The sequence below is a fragment of the Poromitra crassiceps genome (assembly GCF_964638095.1).
Source record: "Poromitra crassiceps genome assembly, chromosome: 13".
NCBI classification, from domain to species: Eukaryota; Metazoa; Chordata; class Actinopteri; order Beryciformes; family Melamphaidae; genus Poromitra; species Poromitra crassiceps.
The window spans coordinates 36,265,757-36,291,581 of NC_139644.1; the positions used below are offsets into that span (position 1 = coordinate 36,265,757).

At 40.5% G+C, this 25,825-nt stretch overlaps 1 protein-coding gene across 1 annotated transcript; it reads left to right on the top strand.

Moving 5' to 3' along the window:
- Positions 1–1,438: 1,438 nt before the first annotated feature.
- LOC310788531 (uncharacterized protein) lies at positions 1,439–13,953 on the top strand (the record flags this gene model as incomplete). The annotated part of the gene is made up of 13 exons (XM_083650069.1): positions 1,439–1,532; positions 3,658–3,768; positions 4,534–4,674; positions 4,859–5,023; positions 5,296–5,400; positions 5,624–5,737; positions 6,272–6,370; positions 7,021–7,155; positions 7,829–7,987; positions 8,146–8,259; positions 8,579–8,618; positions 9,085–9,139; positions 13,203–13,953. Exons 1-13 carry the CDS (start codon positions 1,527–1,529, stop codon positions 13,951–13,953), a joined length of 1,995 nt encoding a protein of 664 aa, XP_083506195.1. The 5' UTR covers positions 1,439–1,526.
- Positions 13,954–25,825: the final 11,872 nt, after the last annotated feature.

The window sequence follows — 25,825 nt, forward strand, 5'->3', positions numbered from 1 at the left end:
ATGTGATGTCACCAAAAGTGATGTCAACACACACACACACACACACACACACACACACACATGCACGCACGCACGCACGCACACACACACACACACACACACACACACACACTGATGATGTGAGTTCAGTGATAATGTCATAGGAGCAAGGCCGTGAAGCCTAGTTTGTATACAATTCAAATCATTACCAAGCTGTGTTTGGATATGTCTGCTGTAGTGATTGCCAGTTATCTGTAACGTGTAGTATTAGCTGTGATTCTAGATTGTTATAGTCTAAATAGTATCTTTTGTAGTCAGGAGTTACAGTTCAATATCATTCCTCGAATACCTGCTGCAGCAATGTCCACTATGGATATTTGAATGGAATTTGATTGAAGTGATTATTCTGAATGAATGAATTTATTTATATCAAACATGAAATAAAAACAAAAGTAAACAAAAACAAGGAAACATCGTCCGAAAAGGAGTAGGCAGAAGTAAAACTTATAGTCCTACCCCTTTCTCAAGCAGAAGTAAAACTTATAGTCCTACCCCTTTCTCAATTAACGATTAAATCACTTTTAAACAGCTTCATAAATCTATTTACACCCAAATATAAATATTCAGAGTCAGACTAATATCCCCAATGTTTTTACAACCCAAATTAAATACATAAACATCTATCTATTCTAAACATCTATCCCAAATTATTTACAACCCAAATATCCACCCAGTGTTTACAAATGAATGAATGAATGAATTAATTAATTAATTAATGAATTAATGAATGAATGAATTAATAAATGTATTAATAAAATACATTTAAAAAACAAAAAACAGCCGTTAACACAACCCATCCTCAACCATATACCTTAGTCCCCAAAAAATTGTTTATTGATTGTTGTATTCCTTAACCTTTTCCCCTTGTATTGTATTGCAGAACCACACACAAACATACATACACAGAGAGAGAGACATATGAACTACAAAAAATAAACATCTATCTAGACTGGACTGTGGGTCATTTTTCTTACAACCTGTCCATTGTGGTTGTGATCGTCTCCTGAACACCCCTTTCTCTATCAAGCATATTTCTCAATCATTCTAGTTAATGTTTTCTTCTTGTTTTGATATGAGAGTGTGTGTGTGTGTGTGTGTGTGTGTGTGTGTGTGTGTGTGTGTGTGTGTGTGTGTGTGTGTGTGTGTGTGTGTGTGTGTGTGTGTGTGTGTGTGTGTGTGGGCATATGGGCATTCACAGTGTGTCTGTCTGTCTGTCTGCCTCCTTGCTCACCTGTCTACGTAAGTTGCAGAGGAAAAAGGATCCACCCTCACATTTTTGAAAGAAGAGGGAAATCCCACACCTGCGTGTCCTCTTTAAGAGTGGATGACACACAGACACACACACACATCCCCCTGCCATCTAACCGGGAGCGCAAGCATGTAAACGCATGGGAGAGAGAGCTGCTTTTCTCACTGGATCTACAGCCCAAAATCAAATGGAATAATAGTGACATTGAGTGGATTGATAACAACTTTTGGACTGGAACATGACGGTAAGGCCAAGAATCAACTCTTTTCCATCATAAATTAATAGTCAAATAAATGGTTTAGTAGGAGGAGCAGCTAGGCCTATTTTTAATCTGGACCACTGTACAGTATGCAGTTACACACAATAAGCGTTCTCTTGTACGGTTTGGAGCTCCATAGGAAAGATCTGTTACTTAACACACCAACTTTTCTTTGTTTCTGAAGAAATAGCCTATAGCTCAGTATTGTGTTAATTTAGGATCAATTCGGAACCATTAATTTTTTCCTTCTAAATAAGAGCAATACAAAGATGCATATGAGAGAATATACAACTGCTTGAGACAAATAAGATGTATGTCAGCTCATGATTGTTGTCCTCTGAGCCATAACACAGCCATGATGTAGCCTACAGACTTGCACAATCAGAATAGTTGAGAGACAATGGAGGAGTCCAGAGAGAGAGAGACGTGCAACTGGCTAAACCAGTGACATGACCATGTGACCACAGTAGCACATGGCATGCTTAAAATGTGTTGTAGTGAGGCGGGCACTGCACAAACACCTGTCAATCTACTGTACCTATAGAGACAGTCCGCATGTCTGGGAACGCCCACAAAATGTTAAACGGCTGGCGCGTGAGTGGGGTAAAACCGCCCATATATCTCATGGGCTGACTCACCAAAAGACGGTGCTGCGGCTCTAAACTACAGGTTTGGGGGTTCTAGAGCAGAACACAAGACGTCTGCTCAGATGTGCGTTTACTGCGGTGGTTAAATCCCCGATCGTGTCTGCCTGGACTGGGCTATCAGCTAAATTCTAACTTTGCTGAATGGATAGAACGGGGGAATTTACCCCACCCTGACCCCACCCCCAGGCTAACCCAGCATCTATTGTGGGCGTTCCTAGAGCCTGTATGGGCGTTCCCAGACATGCGGACTGTCTCTATAATGTACTGTATGTAAATGAGTGAGACAGGCAGAAAGAAGCCAGTTGCAATGAGCTGAGTACATTGTCTGTCATCAACTCATCATGAAAAACATGATTAACAACAACGTGGCTCAGGGAGTGTTGGCATGCACGTGTTTACTTCTCTGAAAGATGGAAGATCATTTATTGCAGTGGGGAGCTGATTCTGAGCATGGCCAATAGTTTATATACATTTATGTTATTTGTAATTTCACGCTATATGGTTTGAAAACAAATTACAACGTTCTCAAAAATATGATACAGCAAATTTCTTGTTGTGGTATATGAGACAAACTGGACTAAGGATATTGGCTACAATGGCTAGGTTATCCTGTGGAGATGGGGAAAAAAATTATCCAATAGAACATTTTAAAATATAGATTTCAGGTAAAAGTATGCCTAGGACAGCCGATTCACACGATCAGGATAATTCAAATTTAAATTATGGGTTTTATGGAAAAGAATGTGAATTGTGTTTGAGTTGTGGATCGAAAAGTTTATCAGGAAAAAAAAACAGCACTCATCTTACGTCTTCTCGATCATTATTTGGGCAGCATATCACTCTGGATGTTTTGATATGATAGCGTCTGGAATGCTGACATAATGAGATGAGTGCCACTCATTCCCATTCGACTTTTTTGTTTGAACCAAGCACCAAACACATTCTGCTGAAGTGGGAGTTCACCACGTCATTTTCTATACAGGTCTTTGTCACAGATGGAATAGTGTTTGTATGGGGATGAGAGAAAAGTGGAGGCGGGGCCCTCAGTGGCTTCTTGTGCATGAGGTCCATAAGTAGAACTACACCCCTGTAGCCTATGTGGGCACATTCAGTACTTTGGAGTTGAAGGGATCACAGAAACTGATTTGTCAATGAGGAGGATTGTTTATGTGACTCTCCCTATGGGTAGATCATAACCATAGAAGTTACATGTTACATATCCCTAGATAACCAGTGCCAAAAGATGCAAAGTACAACATAATGGAACAACACAATCAAAATGGCAAAAATAGCACATCCTGCAGCCTGCAGGATACATTACTGTTATTAATGGTGGTAAAGTGATACATTATAGCAGTTGATTGACAGTTGACAGTTGCTTGTCTGGCTTGGCACAGAAGTTGCTCTTACCCTGATAATGATGCTGATAATAAGTCAGTTTCTGTACTCATTGGCCTCCACAGCCAAGCAAACCTCCCAGGACAAAATACCTGGCTAAGTCCACCATCACTGCCTCCTGTGAGCTGCCTTCCCCCTCACCAGAGCCTACCTACCAAGAGCCAGACACAGCCCAGGTAAAAACTGGATGATTAGGATCTTTCTATCTTGTATGACTTACAGTAACAAATGACGATCTGAAGAAATGGTTGGAGGATTTCCGGTTGATCTCTGCTGTTATTTAAAGCTCTTATCTCCTTGGTCAATCGTTAGGGGAATTTGTGGTAGAGGTGTAAAAATAGCTCCCCAAATGTAACTAGTGTAACAGTTGGTGTCATTGTCTTTTAGGGCTGGGTGTTATGGACCAAAACTCATATCTTGTATTTTTAGGCTGAATGGTGGTGATACATGATCACTATCTATATCTCTGTATTTTCTACAAAGTGGGCTAAATGTTCAGTGAAAGCCACATGTGTGATGTAGGCCTTGGCGATATGGACAAAATAAAAGACAATATTTTGTTTTACCAAATACCTCGATATTGACATTGCAACAATATTGTAGGAATGACTATTGGTGCTTCCACAAAATATTTACACAATGGGAGTGGTGATCATCAGTAATGTGAATATAATTTTATTAAGTGTGTAAAGGCAAATGATACAACAGCTAAAGCAGTCTGGTAAGTTCAGAATGCAGCCTTTAAAACCAGGAAAAGACAACTGTTATGCCATATCACGATATTACAACCTCCAAAATCAAAGACCTACTGTATCTCTTCTCATATCACAATATTGATGTCATTTTGATGCCCGGCCCTACTGTCTTTTGGAAGGTGATATAGTTACTAGCAGTCCTCATGCATTATGACACATGTTGATTCATTCATGCTTCTTTGTCAGCCTGTTGTCATGGGAAGCCAGTCAGAGGCTGAAGTGAGGCCTACACCTCTTCCCAGGACAAAATCACATCCACACACACTGTGTAACTCTGCCACTACAGCCCAGCCTGCAGACGACAGTAGCAATGCCATCAATGCAGAGGTCAGTCAAGCAATTAGTTTGCTATTTTACTTTATTGTTGCTATAACTGTTGCAGTTGCCATAATCAGTGTTAAAAAACAAGTTGAGCCTTTTTCCCCTTTTATTTGACAGGGTTTTGCAACTTTGGTAATGATATTAATTAAACGTTGTAGTAATTTTCTGTGTATTTGTTTTTTTTCATCAGAGATCCACACATAACTGCTACTACCCAGCAGACTATAAAACCCCTCGTCCTGTGCGTCCTCCTCCCAGTCCCCCGAAGAGCAAACGTGTGACCTCCAGCAGCCCCACTACAGCATCCAATGGAAGCCATGATTATCTCAGTTTAGATACTGAACCTGCAGTGAAAGTATGCAATCTCCATTTGATAAAGTGATGAGTCATATGAGTCAAGTTATGATTTTACAATATGCTCACAACACAGTCATGTTGTCACCACAGAGCAGTGACTTCGGGTTGCACAATTTCTCCAAATGGATTTAGAACATTTTGAAATGAAACTCCCCTCCATAGGTTTCCAACTTTTCACAACTGTGTGTGTTGTTGATTGAATGAACCAAGAGGATCTATAGTGGCGACACCTGAAGAAACGATCCTCTCTTCTTTCTCATGTGTCCTCAGTCTGTGGCTGTTAATGGTGACAGAACACCATCTCCTGCTCCTCCTCCCCGGCCTGAACGACCTTACGGCTATTATAACAGAACTCCGGTGGGAGGAAAACCTCAGGTAAGGGCTGCCGTATTTCATATTCATATTTCATATACTTTTTGTACAACAGCACCTGAGACCTTTGAGTAGATTGAGAATATGTCCCTGAGATCAAACGTTGTCTGAGATGTCTCTACTGAAGGTGTATTAGTTTCTGAGAGGAAGTGAAAACTTAATGTAGCAATCCTGATCAAGATGTGGACTTTTCTTTCATGTATGGTTGTTGTCTCTGTGTTGACAGGGCTCCACTGAGGGGAGTCTTGCATCTAGGAGTCCCATGCCTCACTCCATCCAACAGTCTCCAGCCTCCAGTCCAGTCAATGAGAGTTACGATGGCAGGAGCCCAGGTGGAACGGTAAATCACCCACTGGACGTCATGCATTGAGAACGCATAGTGGAGCTACTGATAATTTCACTTATTTTCTGTGAAACTCCTCTGATTTGATTAGGGTTTAGTTTGGAGCTTAGGGCCATGTAGGTTTATACATTCTAGTAGGCTATAGGGAGGAATGTGGCTAATAATAATAATTAACTTAATTTGAGCACTTATTTAAAACCTAATTTACAAAGGACGTCAACAATCAAATAACAAGATAAAAAAGATGAGAATAGAGGTTAAAAACAATATAGTAGTAAAAAAAAAATAGAATAAACGACACCACATAAAAATATACTGATTCTGCTAGCCCAAGCTCGATCCTCAAACAGGTCAGCACCTTAAGTCTTATAAGACTTTGGGACGGCCCGGGGAATAACGTGCTCCCCTCCTAAGGTCCCATGTGTATACCAAAAAGCTTGAAAAGTGAGAGAAAAAAAAAAATATATATATATTTCTATAAATAGGTTTCAATTGTGTTCAGCCTCACTGAGCAGTCGTCATGATTTACAGGCCTCCACCCCTCCGCCCCGCCCTCCTCGCCCGCTGGGACCGTCCCCGACACACACCCTCTCTCGCTCGCCCTCGGGGTTTGCAACCTCGCCTCCACAGGTATGAAAAGCACAGGTGAGCTGAGATCTATGGTAGAGATAAGGAGCTGTGCATGGACACCTGTCAAAACAGCAACAAGAGACAGAGTGCTTGATGTCGTGCTCATGTCATGGAAAAAGACATATTTAACAGCTCACACCTTTGTCCTCTGCATTTAACACATTTCAGTCAAGGTCACTGATTTTATCTAGGAAGAAACAAAGAGTGAAGTGTGTGTGTGTGTGGGGGGGGGGGGGGGGTATACTTTTTGATTGTTTTATGTCTGTTTGTATAGTTTTGTATTGTCTGTTTATTGAAAAATGAATAAAGTGTAAAAGAAAGAAAAAAAGAAAGAAAGAAAGAAAGAAAGAATGAAAGAAAGAAAGAAAGAAAGAAAGAAAGAAAGAAAGAAAGAAAGAAAGAAAGAAAGAAAGAAAGAAGAAAGAAAGAAAGAAAGAAAGAAAGAAAGAAAGAAAGAAAGAAAGAAAGAAAGAAAGAAAGAAAGAAAGAAAGAAAGAAAGAAAGGCTGGCTCTCTACGGGGTACACCAACATGTTTCCATGGCCAGCTATTTTTTACTTATTCAATATTTCACATATTTTGCTTTGTTGTATGATATGTTTTAGTATCTTCTGTTCATGTCAGTTAACCTCTCTGTACCTGACTCTCCAGGGGAGTCCCTACTTTGTGGTGTATGAAGACAGAAGGCCCCCTGCTGTTTCCCAAAGATGCTCCGTTTCCAGCTGCAGCTCGTCCTCCAGCACGCGCTCGCATTCTGATGCACCTGATGACGGTCTGAGCAGCAAGGTGCTAAACTCAACTCAACTCAACTCAACTCAACTCAACTCAACTCAACTAAAAACAAAATCTTAGATCAGGCAAAATGATAGTAATGTTAAGGGATTAGAGGGGATATGTGTTCCGTTCGCCTGATCTAAGATTTTGTTTTTAGTTTTACGTTTGCTTTGACTCCTTTTCATAGCAGACTTTCAAATTGCAAAAGTCCTAATAAAAAATTCAATACACATACTTTGGGGCTCTTGCAAAAGTTGTATCCTCGCATCAGCACATTGTATTTGTTCCTTGTTGAGCATTGCTGCTGTTTAAAATAACATGGTCTATCAATGCATGTTGCCAAACAAAAACTCATTCTGATCCAAACAGTAGAGTAGCCTATCGTCATTTTCTAATCTTTTGATGAACACAGCTGGGAGGTTTTTGAAATGATGATGCAGTATGCTTTCCTATGACATCCAAATCCTAATATACTATCTGTCAAAGGTAAAATGAATGCAGTGGTGTCAATCATGATGAAAGAAAGACACAAAAGAAAGACTGAATGTGTCCATTATTTTTTTATTTATTATTATTCAGTGAGTATACCTTATGGAATCAGATATTAGATATTTTGATTACAGGAGCAACCTCTGAGGAATAGCTATTGCATCTCTAACAAATTGCTTTTCTTCATCTATAACAGCCCTTCGGTGCACCAGCGCGACGGCAACACCCGCCCCCGCCCTCGTTCACCCCCCCACCCCCGCCCTCAGCGACGAGACCCCCCCACACAGACCCGCCCTACATGGAGATAGAGGATCACATCTATCTGGAGGTTCTGCCACAGAGTGATGACAGGACGGTAAGAGTGGAGCACACATATAACATGTTGACTTGCTGGGGACCCGCTGCGACCCCCTCAGTGACCCTTGATGGTCCCCGACCCCACGTTGAGAACCACAGGACTATTAGTTACAATTATGTCATTTAAAATGAGCTTTTGATGTTGTCTTGTTTCAGTTCAGGCCAATAGACAGATCTGGCTGCAGACATGAGACGCGAGGGAGGCCTCCTGTTGGACCATGCTACCACAACGGCTTCCCTCCACACCAGTCTAGCACAGATGATGCAGAGGTAAAGCCTGACTTTAGCCTGTCAAAGGGATTGGAGTATATTGGATTGATTGGTTTCACTTTTCTCCATAATTCATACAGCACCACCTAGCTGCAAGCAAAATGAAATACAAATATTTGTTTTGGAGATTATATATTTTTTCCATCTCCCTCTCTGAACTAGTTATTTATTATTGCACATTTTGAGACAAACAGTAAACCAATTTTTAAGACTCTGCCCACAGCTAAATAAAAGGTAGAATGTGGTATTGAGTCAAAATCATTTAAAATAGTATTTTCCCCCTCTTTTCAATAACAAAATAATATGTGCCCCCCCCCAGGACATCGATAGCCTGCTGAGATGGCTGAACACAGTGAGATGTGAGTTTGAAAATGTATTGTATAGTATTGTGTTGTTTTGTGTTGTCTGTGGCATTGAAATACAATGGTGTTAAAAAGTATTTTTCTAATTATTACACAGATTTGCTAGGGAAATCCATGCATATATCTGTATTGGCAATCGGCCAAAAAAGTGTGAAAGTATCGGTAATATTGGATATTGGCAAAAAAAATCGAATATTGTGCATCCCCTAATGCAATCTGGAGCAAATAATGGGGTTTGAAAGACAAATAAACGATCACCCTTCCATGACTACATGTGAAAACAGAGGGAAGAAATTGGAAAGGAAAACAGACTGAAAAGCTAGCAAGCTAAACAATGAGAGAAGTACCATTATTTAGTCTCAAAGACTTCCTCATACTACTACAAACCACAAATCAGTGTGAAAGAACATGACCAGCCTGTACACTATCTAACTAACCCATCTCTCTGTTGGCGTTGCTGCAGACTCTGATGACATGACTCCATCGCTGTATGGCCTGAGGATAGAGGATGAAACCAGGTAAGAGCTGGTCTACTATGAATCACCTCATTCAATGGAAAGGAATTGCTTCAAAATGTCCCCATTCTATGGGGTGGAGTTGTACAATCTCTACAACCCAGTTTCAATGAAAATACAAACCATGTTACAATGTAATAAATACAAGTTCAGTGAAAATACAGAACTATGTCTTTGAGTCATGACTCTAGCAATTGCAGTGGCTTGCAGCTAGAATGGAAGCAACAATTAGTCCAGTTCACTATGTCAAAAAAATAGGTTTGTTCAAATTTTCGGGGGATTAGGAAAACTATACATTTTTGGAAACTTCAGAAAATAACAAATCAGAAAATCCATGATTCCATTTGCACAGAAGCCAATATGGCGTCCATCCTCCATTTTGAAAAATGGCGCCCTTTGAATACTCGTTTTTCAATATCTCGACTTGTAGATTACATAGGATCATGATTCCAGTGGCTAAATCTACATTTTTAGGGTCAAGAAAACCAATGGTACTAATTATAAATCAGTACAAATGATCAATGGCACAGATTTGGGTCATCATCCTTGATTTCAGGAAAAAATAAACATTTTCATATTTGATTTTCCGCTATTTTGACTTATATATTACTATATTACATAGGATCATGATTCCAGAGGCTAAATCTACATTTTTAGGGTCAGGCAATCCAATGGTGCTAATTAGAAATCAGGGTGCTTATTAGAAATCAGTACAACTGATCAATACCACAGATTTAGGTCACTTTTTAATATGAAAAACTGAGACAGAGACAGATGATTCCTTTCATTGACAAAAGATTGGGTCATTTATTTGAAAGCTGTAGACCAGTGTACACATCTCCATATATTTGAAAGTATAAGATATATTCCATTCTATTGAAGAACATCCAAATTGGTGGCTACAAATACAACATTAAACTGAATCTGAATCTGAATATTAACTTTAACTACCAAGTAAAACTGGTTATCATTGCTGTCGATGGAAACCTTAAAACATTTATTTTTCAGAAAATGGAACAAAAAAAATTATCTGGTCAAATGGATCCAATTACCGGTATGTAATTATTTAGTCATAAGCTCTTGTTAATACTTTGTGGGTTCACTATTTATAAAACCCACAGACAGACCTTACCACTTTCACTGATTTGACTCCAGTCTATACATCTCCATCATCCTCACTATCGTCATCGCTGTCACTAGCAAATGTAATATCTTGACAGTCTTCGTCATTCTGGCAGTCAGCACTACACTGACAAAGCTCCGTGCAGGGTCGCTCTACTGATCTGCATGAACACCTATGTGAAGAGCAGTCTGCTTTACAATGACATCTGACCATCTCAATGATTGCCTCTGGTGCTGGGAGGGACTTAAGCTGGCCATCCTCATCCTTGTAGTAGCCATTGTTTAGTGGGTCAAGGAACTCCTGCTGAGCAATATGTGCCTGACTCCACACTCTGGCTTGGACATGGTCGTCCGTCCGCCTCGAATTGGAGCCGTCTCGCCGTCTGGCGGCGCCAGCTAGCCCTACATGCTAGGACGCCACTACGCCCTCCCACCTCCTGTGGAAGCTCCGTGTGAAAATGGCGGAGATTGTGTGCCAGGCAATCTGAATGAAATTGAATGTAACGTTCCCAATTCTATGTATTAAATTCTAAAAAACGACCCTCAACATTTGGGAAGGCTAAGCCACACAACTAGTTCGTTATAATCTAACGTCATGCTTTGAAAGGCGACTTTACGATGATGAGCCAAGGCAACGGCCAGTCACAACTCTCCTGCAGCTGACGTCACGCACGTATCGTCGCCGTGAAGTCACATTTTCGAGCAGCCCCCGTCAGCCGACGGCGCCCCTTTCCCGTAGGACGGCGCTCCACCTGCCGTCCTACGGGGAGGGCGGGGCGAGGCTCTGACGGACGACCATGTTTAGGCCTTTAGGACATGCTGCTTGAGAGCACCAAGTGTGGGTGGAAGTTTGTCCCCTTCTGCCATGTGTTTGCAGAAAAGATGCCATCTCAGCTCAGGGATGTTTTCAATTTTGATCCCCTTCGGTAAGTATACCCTGCATACAAACCTAGCTAATGTAGAGAGCAGATCCTCTGTCACTTCACTGGTTTGAGAAAGCATCTTCAGAGCATCGAGGACATCATCACCAGCTTTGAGGTAGCTGTTCCACCAGGTAGATTTGCCTATCCTCGAAAATCTTCCAGTGTTGTCTGCTCCTGTAAAGGCATGAAATGCCGGCAAAGCTTTGGCTCGATCTGCACACAGAGCTTTCCATATTCGTGCCACTTCCAAAATCCCAGATGCCATTGAAACACAAGTGTTTTTCAGCAGGATTTCATAGTTTGCATTGCAACAACCAGCAGGAGCACATCTGTGTCTGGAGAAGAGCATGAGCTGTGTATCAGAGGGGTTGCGATGTGACGCCAGAACTGCATGATGGATCAACAAAGTGTCTGTTTCTTCATGGTTATTGCTTTCAAAGTGCAATTGACTGTTACTCTTTGTGTGTCCTGCAGCAGAAGCAATGGCAAGCGTGGGGGAGTCTTTGCTGTACTCAATGGTCTTTGATGTCAGATCAGCCTTTGTTTGTTCATGAGAAAGTAATCGACTCATTGGAATGTTCTTGATGTTTGTGCCATCTCTGATTTGGTATTGGATTGGATCCTTTCCTTGTCTTCTCTTCTCCCTTGTGACGTGCTTCAAAGAATCTGCCTTGTAGGTATCAAATACCAGAATCACCTCATCATAATTTCTGGTTAGAGACATCAGTCTGCCGTAGAACCATTCACTTAGGTGTCTTACTGTCACTACTGTTGCTGGTTTCTTTGTCAACTTCTGGACAAGAACCATGCCATCCACTATATACTGCCATGCATTGACAAGGCAAAGTTGATCCACCTTCTAGAAAAGCTGTCAAAAAAAGAAACAGCAGATCAGGATGAATCACAAGCTACAGCTGAAGCTCCAACTGACTCCGAAACTCTGGGCTCCAATCAAGATGATAATCCTAGATGCAAAATTGCACTAGTGGATGGCAATCAATCAATACACTGGTCTACAGCTTTCAAATAAATGACCCAATCTTTTGTCAATGAGAGGAATCATCTGTCTTTGTCTCAGTTTTTCATATTAAAAAGTGACCTAAATCTGTGGTATTGATCAGTTGTACTGATTTCTAATAAGCACCCTGATTTCTAATTGCAACCATTGGATTGCCTGACCCTAAAAATGCCTCTGGAATCATGATCCTATGTAATATAGAAGTCAAAATAGCAGAAAATCAAATATGAAAATGTTTATTTTTTCCTGAAATCAAGGATGATGACCCAAATCTGTGCCATTGATCATTTGTACTGATTTATAATTAGTACCATTGGTTTTCCTGACCCTAAAAATGTAGATTTAGCCACTGGAATCATGATCCTATGTAATCTACAAGTCGAGATATTGAAAAACGAGTATTCAAAGGTCGCCATTTTTCAAAATGGAGGATGGACGCCATATTGGCTTCTGTGCAAATGGAATCATGGATTTTCTGATTTGTTATTTTCTGAAGTTTCCAAAAATGTATAGTTTTCCTAATCCCCCGAAAATTTGAACGAAATTACACAAGGAACTGGACTAAATGTAGAAATGGCATTGCGAAGTGCAAATACATTTTGGATGGAGAGATTGTGAAATTGTGATGGTCATGCCAAGCATCTCATTTGTGATGAGACCACTGAGCTAAATAAAAAGGATGAGACGCACGCACACGCATGCGCGTACACACACACACACACACACACACACACACACACACACACACAGACACACACACAGACATAGAGCTCGTGGAGTTGCGTCACGCAGTGTTGCATGTTGGGAAAGGAGGAGCGCCATGTAAGCGGAGACATTAGTGGACTTCTCATTATCCACATACATGGCTGACAACCTCTATGCTGAGAACAATGCGTGACGACAACTCTGCAAGCTCTATACCAGCCACTCACTGTCGTGGCTGGTGAATATTATGGTGAAAAATACTTTTGCTCAAGCTGATCTGTCACTTTTCTCCACACAGAGAGTTCAACCAGAGAGCCATGCGTGTGGAGAAGGCCCTGCGTCTCTTCACCCTCCTCCTGATCAAACGCAACGACACGCTGCGGGGCCACATCTCCGAGCTCACCGCCATCTCCTACAGCCTGGACAAGCTGCAGAGGAAGAACAAGACCATGGGCATCGCCGGGGGCACCACGGGCGCCGTGGGCGGGGTGGCGGCTGTGGTGGGCATCGCCTTGGCCCCCGTGACCATGGGGGCCTCGCTGATCGCCACGGCCATCGGCGCCGGTATGGTGGCTTCCGCCGGGGGCATGGGCGCACAAGTGGCCATCGCCAACAAGAAGACCGTGGACAGGAAGAGAGTGGAGAAGATAGTACAGGACTACACGGTGAGTGTCGTCGACGTGGAGCTCTGTCTGGCGTTCATCCAGGCCGGGATGGATGAGCTGAGGAGGCACGATCTGACCCGCTTACAGAGGGCAGGCGAAGCCCGGCCGGAGGCGCTCAGGACGGCCCAGCTGTCACAGGCCGTGTTCAGGGATGACACCTACAACACAGTGGGCAAATCTAGAGCACCCACCACGGGTGGCATGTCATCCGAGAGACTGCTGCAGGCCTTCTCTAGGGAAATGGATCAGTACTTTTCAGACAGAGACGGTCAGAAGCTGAAGAAGGCGAGCGAGTTCTCGAGCAGAGTTCGCCTGCTGGCTGAAAGTCTGCAGGAGGAGCTCGATCAACTGAATCAAAAGTGGGAAATGTTCCGTCGATTTTAAGACCTGTGTATAGGTAGGCGTGTGTATGTGTGTGTGTGTGTGTGTGTGTGTGTGTGTGTGTGTGTGTGTGTGTGTGTGTGTGTGTGTGTGTGTGTGTGTGTGTGTGTGTGTGTGTGTGTGTGTGTGTGTGTGTGTGTGTGTGTGTGTCTCGTGTGTGTGTGTGTGTGTGTGTGTGAGAGAGAGAGAGAGAGAGAAAAGAAAGTCAATGTTGTATTATAAATTATATATTATCATGTATATACAGTACTTGAACGTTTAATAAAGATTTGTGTAATAAACTTTTTTACAATTTGAAAATGTTATGTTTGGACCGATTACTAGGGCATAATTGCGCAACTTCGCATCACTGATGACATCACTGTCACTAAAGATGTCGCAATGCCTATGACATCACTGATGATGTCACAATGGCTATAGTGATGTCATGAGTGTGAGGCTATATAAGTGATGAGAGTATAAGCAGGTAGAATCGGGAGGAACCAGACTGAGACGATGGCCTCCGCCCCTGGGCTGTGTGGGTGACCTGACGGAGCTGGATTTCTTAGGTGATTGCCCTAATTACGATGTCATAGAGCAGGTGAAGCAGCGACACGCAGTGGTCATCAGTGATGTCATAGGAGCAAGGCCGTGAAGCCTAGTTTGTATACAATTCAAATCATTACCAAGCTGTGTTTGGATATGTCTGCTGTAGTGATTGCCAGTTATCTGTAACGTGTAGTATTAGCTGTGATTCTAGATTGTTATAGTCTAAATAGTATCTTTTGTAGTCAGGAGTTACAGTTCAATATCATTCCTCGAATACCTGCTGCAGCAATGTCCACTATGGATATTTGAATGGAATTTGATTGAAGTGATTATTCTGAATGAATGAATTTATTTATTTCAAACATGAAATAAAAACAAAAGTAAACAAAAACAAGGAAACATCGTCCGAAAAGGAGTAGGCAGAAGTAAAACTTATAGTCCTACCCCTTTCTCAATTAACAATTAAATCACTTTTAAACAGCTTCATAAATCTATTTACACCCAAATATAAATATTCAGAGTCAGACTAATATCCCCAATGTTTTTACAACCCAAATTAAATATATAAACATCTATCTATTCTAAACATCTATCCCAAATTATTTACAACCCAAATATCCACCCAGTGTTTAAAAATAAATGAATGAATGAATGAATGAATGAATGAATGAATGAATGAATGAATGAATGAATGAATGAATGAATAAAATACAGGGTCAGAAAAATAAAAAACAAAAACAGCTGTTAACACAACCCATCCTCAACCATACTTAGTCCCAAAAAATTTGTTTATTGATTGTTGTATTCCTTAATTTTTTCCCCTTGTATTGTATTGCAGAACCACACACAAACATACCAGTACATATATACATACACAGAGAGATATACAATATGAACTACACAAAATAAACATCTACAGTATCTAAACTGGACTGTGGGTCATTTTTCTTACAACCTGTCCATTGTGGTTGTGATCATCTCCTGAACACCACTTTCTCTATCAAGCATATTTCTCAATCATTCTAGTTAATGTTTTCTTCTTGTTTTGATATGAGAGTGTGTGTGTGTGTGTGTGTGTGTGTGTGTGTGTGTGTGTGTGTGTGTGTGTGTGTGTGTGTGTGTGTGTGTGTGTCTGTGTGTGTGTGTGTGTGTGTGTGTGTGTGTGTGTGTGGGCATATGGGCATTCACAGTGTGTCTGTCTGTCTGTCTGCCTCCTTGCTCACCTGTCTACGTAAGTTGCAGAGGAAAAAGGATCCACCCTCACATTTTTGAATGAAGAGGGAAATCCCACACCTGCGTGTCCTCTTTAAGAGTGGATGACACACAGACACACACACACACACACACACACACACACACACACACACACACACATCCCCCTGCCATCTTAGGGAGCGCAAGCATGTAAACGCATGGGAGAGAGAGCTGCTTTTCTCACTGGATCTACAGCCCAAAATCAAATGGAATAATAGTGACATTGAGTGGATTGATAACAACTTTTGGACTGGAACATGACGGTAAGGCCAAGAATCAACTCTTTTCCATCATAAATTAATAGTCAAATAATTAATAAATGGTTTAGTAGGAGGAGCAGCTAGGCCTATTTTTTAATCTGGACCACTGTACAGTATGCAGTTACACACAATAAGCGTTCTCTTGTACGGTTTGGAGCTCCATAGGAAAGATCTGTTACTTAACACACCAACTTTCCTTTGTTTCTGAAGAAATAGCCTATAGCTCAGTATTGTGTTAATTTAGGATCAATTCGGAACCATTAATTTTTCCCTCCTAAATAAGAGCAATAAAAATATGCATAATGAGAGAATATACTGCTTGAGACAAATAAGATGTATGTCAGCTCATGATTGTTGTCCTCTGAGCCGTAACACAGCCGTGATGTAGCCTACAGACTTGCACAATCAATCCTAATCAAACTTTGTGTTTTTATGCAAATAACCACTATAGATGACAATAACAAAGGAAAATAATAATGATTAGAATTTTGGATTGTTTACACTGACTTCATGGCGGTTGAAATTATTTTTTCGGGATGGTTCTGGGGCAACGATGTCATTCTGCTGCTGCTGTTGTTTTGGTAAAAGTAATGCAAAAGTAGTTTAATAAGTCACTGATTCTTGAGAGTCGGGACAAAACATGTCCTACATAGAAAAGTCTAATTTATATTAAAAATCCAGAAATTCATCATGATTTCTATTCCTACAAAGTTAAATCTAAAGGAACTATGTATACCTATGTTATTTCTTTAGCACACATTTGTATCTTTTTTGAGGTAATTTGTTTAAATGTATGGTCTGTGGTTAGAAGACCCATGTTATTGTACTTGTCCTCAGCAAGAGGTCACAATATTGACCAGCCCAAAAAAACTACAAGAAACTCTATAATTGTGAATACATATATATAAAATAAAAAAAGAAGGGGTATAAATATATAAAACAATGCATGAAATGAATGTCAAACAATATTTTCCATAAAAATCTCCCTATCAAAGTTGTGCCCTCAGTTTCTGTCAACTCCGTCAGACTTTTTCGTAAACCTTATTAAATCAGGGAATAGCATGGTCAGCTATATCCCTGAGGACCCCTTTTCATCTCCCCACCTGTGCTGAATGCAACACTACCAAACATGCTCTGGTAAGTTTTACATGTTTTGATATTTTAGACAAACAATGTCAATATTCCTATGGTCACAGCTGGACCATGTCAACACCATCTCTCCGTTATGATACGTTTTTTTTAAACCATAGTGGATTGAATTTAAGTATTTTAGTGAGGTTATTGAGACAGCTAGCAACTGATGAAAAACCAGCTTGCTGCTGTGTACAATACATGTTTTGGAGGGAAAATACATGCCCTTACGTCAACTCAGTCAGACATCAACTCTGTCAGGTTCTACGTCTGACAGAGTTGACGTGTAAGCTGATGGAGTTGACAAATCCACCTATAACCTCTTAATGTGCTAATATAATATTATTTGTGAACATAGTAAAGGATTAAAATGTTATTTCAGGGTTTTATTTACACATAAATGTACATTATATAGCATGTATTACATGATTTAACCATACTGTATAACCTACACTTCTGACTTGTAGAGCATGGGCAGGCTGTGGTCTGCTTATTATTGTGTAACTTTCCCAGCACTTATAATAAAAAAAGCCAGTGTGTAGATTTTTGCAACTACTGGTTGTGAAAATGAATATTACATTGAATGGTGGCCTCTGTAGAGGGACCCACTTCTATGGGCTAACTCTAATGTCAGGAAAATTCAACATTTCTTATTTTCATGGAATTATACTGGAACATGCTTGTGAATATTAGCCTATATTAAATTTCTGCAAAATCCATTACGTTCATTTTCATCACTAGATGTCACCAACTGCACCTTTAAGATGTTACATCAATCAATCAATCAATCAATCAATCAATCAATCAATCAATCAATCAATCAATCAATCAATCAATCAATCAATCCAATCTATCAATGAATCGTGTCAAGTAAATTGAAATCTGATTCCATAGTCTTATTCTAATACATTTTTCATTCCTTCAATTTGTATTGTAGGAAAGCATGGCCAGACAGAAATTGTCAGTTGAGGAGCAAAGGAGAAGAAATAGAGAGTACCAACGAAAGAGAAGAGAAAAAATAAACGGTGACCCAGAGAGCAAACATGACATGCAAGAGAAGGAAAGACAAGGTGAAAGAAGAGAAGAGAAAGGAAGAAGGAAGAAGGAAAAAAAAACTAATGCTGCTGTTGTGAAGTCAAACAAACTGGATGACAGTTTTCAATTAGTTTGGAAGATACACTTCTCATGCAACCTCTCAAACAGGTTCCCTCAACATGACAAATACACCAGGTCATCGCACATGAGAACAGGATCCACCACAGACAACTATCCTGCTTTTGCAGCGAGATGTTGGTTTGCCAGTGCTTCAGCTCAGCTACCTTCTATTTCCATGGCTACCCAGAGGAACAGCAAAGTGATACAAGGACGGCAAGGAAGAAAAGACCTTTGGCCATGTTGATGGCGGATAGGCCTGCACGATATGAGGAAAATCTGCGATGTGCGATAACATTATTCAATATAGCAATGACGATATGACTTGCGATAAATAAACAAATATTAAAGTATGCATATTAGCTATACAGTTCCTATGTCTTTCTGCTTTAATAATGCTAACATAGACCCCAAACATAGCCTGTGCCCACTGAATAAAGAAATTAAATACACACTGACTCTAGCTGAAACTACACACAGCGTGTTTGGGCTTTGGCAGAGGGGCGGAGCGCACTGTTGCAAGGGAAAGGTGTACGCTGGATTTACAACTCAAGACAAAATGATCAGATGCTGAGTGGGAATGCATGACGCATGTAAATAAAACCATTTTTGTTATTCATTGTGTTTCAGGCAGTCTTTGCGATGTGTTTATGTGCATGTTCATATTGCGATGACGATGAAAATACGATTAATTGTGCAGCCCTAATGGAGGAGCTGGAAAGATACGGAAGGGGAGATGGAAGAGGATATGGAGATGGAAGATGAGGAGGAGTTGGATGAGGAGCCTCAGAAAGGTCCTGAGCATCAAGACGTGAAAGTGGAGTTTCTGCATCCCCATGGTCCAACTGCAAAGGTTCGACCTAAGCTTGGCAGGAAGGGTGTCTGTTTCTGCCCAGTTGAAGACATCATAGTGAAGCTAATGGGAAATGCATCACCAGTCCAATCACGAACACAAGAGATCTACAGCATAGCCCCTGATGTGATGGACTTCATAGAGCGTGAGCATGTCCGACACCTGTTGCTCAAGGCATGAGTGCAGGTTAGACAAAAATGAAATCTTAAATAAGCTAATTGACACACACCCACTCTCTCTCACTCCCCATACACACACACACCCCTCCCCCACCCACACATGCATGCCACTTTAAAAAATAAAATCACAATGAAGACCAAGCAAATGAACAACTATTATATTATATTATATTATATATATTATAGTATTGAATTGTAATCTGTCTGACACTTTTCATTTATCTTTCCAGTTAGTCACAGGACCCACACCAGAAAGGCACCAGAGGACCCACACAGGCTAAGAGGTGGAGACGGAGGGTGTGGAGGAGAGGAGAGGAAGACAAGAGGAGAGGAAGAGTAGAGGAGGAAGTGGAGGAGGAGGAGGAGGTGGTAGAGAGGTAGATGAACACAGGGGGAGAGGAGGGAAAGGAGATCATTGTTCTTTTGATAGTTGGAAATAGTGTTATTTATAATAGTTGGAAACAGTGTCATTTATAATAGTTGTAAAATGGAGAAAAGGCCAGCACTCTAGAATGTCCTTTGTGCGTTTAATAGGTTGAGTACCGCACAGCCACAACGTACGCGTTTCAGCAGGTAGCCTTCATCAGCGTTCCACAACACCTGCTCAACCTATTAAACGCATAAAGGACATTCTAGAGTGCTGGCCTTTTCTCCATTTTATGTTTCTACCTTGGCCCTGCACCTTGATTTACTTTATTTTGGAGTGTGTGCTCGCTACTGCTGTTTTTTGACATTTATAATAGTTGGAAATGGTGTAATTTACAGTATGTTTATTATAATTACATTTTTGTTCAAGTTCTTCATCTATTGTCACCTCTATCTGTTTAAAAACCCATTTGTTTGTTAATTAGTAATGCACACACATTTTTTGTCAACACCGTCAGTTTTTCGTCAACACCGTCAGTTCTTTGTCAACACCGTCAGATGTATGTTTTGGTTAATTTTTGAAAAAAATGTTTATTCTTTCTTCAGTTTATGTTGTTTATGTAATAAAGGAGCATCTGATCTACATCCTCTTATGTCTTATTTATTTAAGGAAATTGTTTTTATAATATTAAAATTAAAAACAAAGTTTGAAAAATGCAGATTTTTATAAATCTGGGTTTCGGAATAGTGTGAAATCACAACTTAAGTTTACATATTGTATTACATATCAGAGTAACTAAGCATTATTACAACATACTTCAGAACTTTAGATTCTTGTTGGACTGGGAGAATTAAAATTGTATACTTTTTAGTGTGTCTGACGGAGTTGACACAAATCAAGTTCTAAAGGGAAACATGTTTATTTGTAAAAAGATTGTTTTTATTTAGAACCTGTTCCTTTACATGGTTAAATAGCTAAGACTTTTCTCTACAGAAATATATAACTCTAATGAATATAGGGTGGATAAAAAAAAAAAACTGTTTTGTCCCAACTCTCAAGAATCAGTGAATGAAAGTAACTAGTAATATGTAGTATATTACATTTTTAAAGTAACTTGTCCAACACTGTAAATGAGTGAGACAGGGAAAGAAGCCAGTTGCGATGAGCTGAGTACATTGTCTGTCATCAACTCATCATGAAAAACATGATTAACAACAACGTGGCTCAGGGAGTGTTGGCATGCACGTGTTTACTTCTCTGAAAGATGGAAGATCATTTATTGCAGTGGGGAGCTGATTCTGAGCATGGCCAATAGTTTATATACATTTATGTTATTTGTCATTTCACGCTATATGGTTTGAAAACAAATTACAACGTTCTCAAAAATATGATACAGCAAATTTCTTGTTTTGGTACATGAGACAAACTGGAGCAAGGATAGGTTTATCCTGTGGAGATGGGATTTTTTTTTATCCTTACAACATTTTAAAATATAGATTTCAGGTAAAAGTATGCCTATGACATGCAGCCAATTCACACGATCAGGATCATTCAAATTTAAATGATGGGTTTTATGGAAAAGAGTGAGTTGTGTTTGAGTTGTGGATCATAGAGATAAAAGTTTATCAGGAAAAAAAAACAGCACTCATCTTACGTCTTCTCAATCATTATTGGGGCAGCATGTCACTCTTTGTTATGGTATGATAGCGTCTGGAATGCTGGCATACTGCATGTAAGATGAGTGCCACTCATTCCCATTCAACTTTTTTGTTTGAACCAAGCACCAAACACATTCTGCTGAAGTGGGAGTTCACCACGTCATTTTCCATATAGATCTTTGTCACAGATGGAATAGTGTTTGTATGGGGATGAGAGAAAAGTGGAGGCGGGGCCCTCAGTGGCTTCTTGTGCATGAGGTCCATAAGTAGAACTACACCCCTGTAGCCTATGTGCACATTCAGTACTTTGGAGTTGAAGGGATCACAGAAACTGATTTGTCAATGAGGAGGATTGTTTATGTGACTCTCCCTATGGGTAGATCATAACCATAGAAGTTACATGTTACATATCCCTAGATAGACAACCGCAACACAGCCTCTACTGAGAGAAGCGTGGCAGGGGGAACTTGGTATTGATTTATCTGACATTATATGGGAAAGGAGTCTGTCTGTGGTGCAACTCTGCTCAGTTAATAGCAGGCACCAGCTGATCCAATTTAAAGTTGCTCACCGTCTTCATTACTCAAAGTATAAATTACACAAGATCTTCCCTTCTGTCTCTCCACTGTGTGACAGGTGTCAGGTGTCAGAGGGCACACTATCTCATGCCTTTTGGTTCTGCCCCTCACTAACGGCATTCTGGGCCAAAATATTTGACTGGTACTCTAAGGCCTACAAAGTAACCCTGCAGCCAGAGGCAGAACTCGCCATATTTGGCTGCTCGGAGTCCTCTCTGAACTTCCCTACAGCTGTGCAGCAATCTCTGACACTGGGGACAACTGTTGCTAAAAGACTGATTTTAAAGGAATGGAAGTCCTCCTCTTCGCCTTCTTTTCAGGTGTGGCTGATGGACATGATCTCTGTTATACAGATGGAGAGGCTGAGGTTCCTGAGAGCCAACTCGCTCAGAAGGTTCTCAAATATCTGGGACCCCTTCTTGTCTTACTTTGACGAAGTCAAGAATGACTAGTGACTGAGTTTACGAGTGATAGACTGCTTACCTGGATGGTTTTCCATGGACCCCTTTCATAGGACCCAATGCATATTGTATAAGCACATGGGCACATATAGGGCTGGTAGTACCATGTTACAATACTAATTGTCAAAAATGTGTTTTTTTGTTTTGTTTTTTGTTTTGTTTTTGTTTTTTTCCTTTTGTTTGTCTTGTTTGTTTATTGTTATGCAAAAATTTGAAAATAAAATATATATTTTAGAAAAAACATATCCCTAGATAACCAGTGCCAAAAGATGCAAAGTACAACATAATGGAACAACACAATCAAAATGGCAAAAATACAGGATACATTACTGTTATTAATGGTGGTATGGTGGTAAAGTGATACATTATAGCAGTTGATTGACAGTTGACAGTTGCTTGTCTGGCTTGGCACAGAAGTTGCTCTTACCCTGATAATGATGCTGATAATAAGTCAGTTTCTGTACTCATTGGCCTCCACAGCCAGCCAAACCTCCCAGGACAAAATACCTGGCTAAGTCCACCATCACTGCCTCCTGTGAGCTGCCTTCCCCCTCACCAGAGCCTGCCTACCAAGACCCAGACACAGCCCAGGTAAAAACTGGATGATTAGGATCTTTGTATCTTGTATGTCTTACAGTAACAAATGACGATCTGAAGAAATGGGTGGAGGATTTCCGGTTGATCTCTGCTGTTATTTAAGCTCTTATTTCCTTGGTCAATCGTTAGGGGAATTTGTGGTAGAGGTGTAAAAATAGCTCCCCAAATGTAATTCAACCAGAGAGACACATTTCTAGAATGACAATGATTTATTAGATGATTAGATACATGAGCCTGAAGGCACAGAGATATAGTTTTGGCGATTAGACTCCATCATGACGTCATCTTGATTATGACGTCATGATCAGCAGGGGTAGATCAGCCAGGAATAGGAATGAAGATCCCCCCCGTGGAGTCTAGACCTGGTGGTGGTGACAGATGAGGTCTTGGTCTTGGTGGCGAAGCTTCTGAATCTGAGATCTCAGAGGACTGGAGGAGAATGGGGTGGAGGCGGGTCGCAGGAACGTACTGAAAAGCAACAGATCACACAGAGAAAGCGGAGAGCTTTTAGCTTTGACAGCTTGATGGTGATAGGCTGAATGGGAAAAGGTGTCTTACTCTGATTGGCCTAAAATGAACGATACCTCCCACAAACAGTGACGCTAGATAGAAGCGGGAAAAGGGGTGATTGATGACATAATTGATCAATGAGTGGGCGTGACATTAAAAGGTTTTCTCCTGACAGGGAAAGATGTGAATGAGGACAGGAGGGATGAATGAGAGCCAGTGACAACTAAAGGGTTTCTCCTAGAACAGGAAAATGCAGGTTGATTAAGAAGTGGGTATGAGAGCTAGTTATATCCTGAGAGTGAAAGAATGAAAAGTGAGTGAATGAATGACATTAAGGTCTCTCTTAAAGAATTTTCGCTCTAGCTACATCTAGTGTAACAGTTGGTGTCATTGTCTTTTAGGGCTGGGTGTTATGGACCAAAGCTCATATCTTGTATTTTTAGGCTGAATGGTGGTGATACATGATCACTATCTATATCTCTGTATTTTCTCCAAAGTGGGCTAAATGTTCAGTCAAAGCCACATGTGTGATGTAGGCCTTGGCGATATGGACAAAATAAAAGACAATATTTTGTTTTACCAAATACCTCGATATTGACATTGCAACAATATTGTAGGAATGACTATTGGTGCTTCCACAAAATATTTACACAATGGGAGTGGTGATCATCAGTAATGTGAATATAATTTTATTAAGTGTGTAAAGGCAAATGATACAACAGCTAAAGCAGTCTGGTAAGTTCAGAATGCAGCCTTTAAAACCAGGAAAAGACAACTGTTATGCCATATCACAATATTACAATCTCCAAAATCTAAGACCTACTGTATCTCTTCTCATATCACAATATTGATGTCATTTTGATGCCCGGCCCTACTGTCTTTTGGAAGGTGATATAGTTACTAGCAGTCCTCATGCATTATGACAAATGTTGATTAATTCATGCTTCTTTGTCAGCCTATTGTCATGGGAAGCCAGTCAGAGGCTGAAGTGAGGCCTACACCTCTTCCCAGGACAAAATCACATCCACACACACTGTGTAACTCTGCCACTACAGCCCAGCCTGCAGACGACAGTAGCAATGCCATCAATGCAGAGGTCAGTAAAGCAATTAGTTTGCTATTTTACTTTATTGTTGCTATAACTGTTGCAGTTGCCATAATCAGTGTTAAAAAACAATTTGAGACTTTTTCCCTTTTATTTGACAGGGTTTTGCAACTTTGGCAATGATATTAATTAAACGTTGTAGTAATTTTCTGTGTATTTGTTTTTTTCATCAGAGATCCACACATAACTGCTACTACCCAGCAGACTATAAAACCCCTCGTCCTGTGCGTCCTCCTCCCAGTCCCCCGAAGACCAAACGTGTGACCTCCAGCCAGGGCCGGCCCGCCCTATATGCCAACTAAGCGGCTGCCTAGAGCCCCGGGATTTGCCAGGGGCCCCCTCAAATTTTTTTTTTTTTTTTTTTTTTAAATAAACATAGGCTATAATATTATAGGCTGTGTTTGGTAGTTAAAACATAGGTTGACGTTTATTTATGTTTGTAGTTTAAACAAAAACATAAATACTGTAGGCTACATACAGTACAACACAAAAGGCTGTTATTTACCTTTTGTCGCCACCAGTAGCCTGTACTACGTAGCTAGATTAATGCCTTATCCGAGTAAGTTTGAGTTTGAACCTGGTTTAGCCGTACTATAAAGCAAGTTAACTTCTAATCACCATGGCAACTCACGCTGCAAAGCTAACCTGGTCCCGACCAGGTTAGCTTCAGAGGATAAGATCAAAATCCATGACAGACCCATATAATCGGCTCTCTGGAGTCACTCACCATTCATATAAGATCGCCATATGAAAAATAGATTGCAGTCAACTGAGAATAGAACAAGAAAAACATTCGTGGCTCTGTAGGCTACATAATTAAATTAAGCCTACTTACCACTTTATGTCTTAACAGCTGAACGATGCGTGGAGAAATATGATCACTATTAATCACGCAGCGCATATCATACACGGACGGAGCCTCAAATGGAGTGAGGGTGATATTCTCCTACATGCCAGAAAAGCCTATAGCCTACATATAATATAGATATGGGATAAATATGGGATAGCCCCAATACTAAATATGCAGGCTACTCTTGCATGTTTCAGCTGGAACTGTGTCCTGTAGGCTGTATGCCAAAATTATGAGCAAAAATAGGCTAGTTTTTATCAATGAAAACTATGCCTGCATCGTCTCAATTCAGTTCAGCAGTTTTCTCTTTTATATTAGGCTATTAGGCTTTATACTAGGCTATTTTATATATGAATTATTCGATCAGTGCAACCACACACATAATGAGTGAT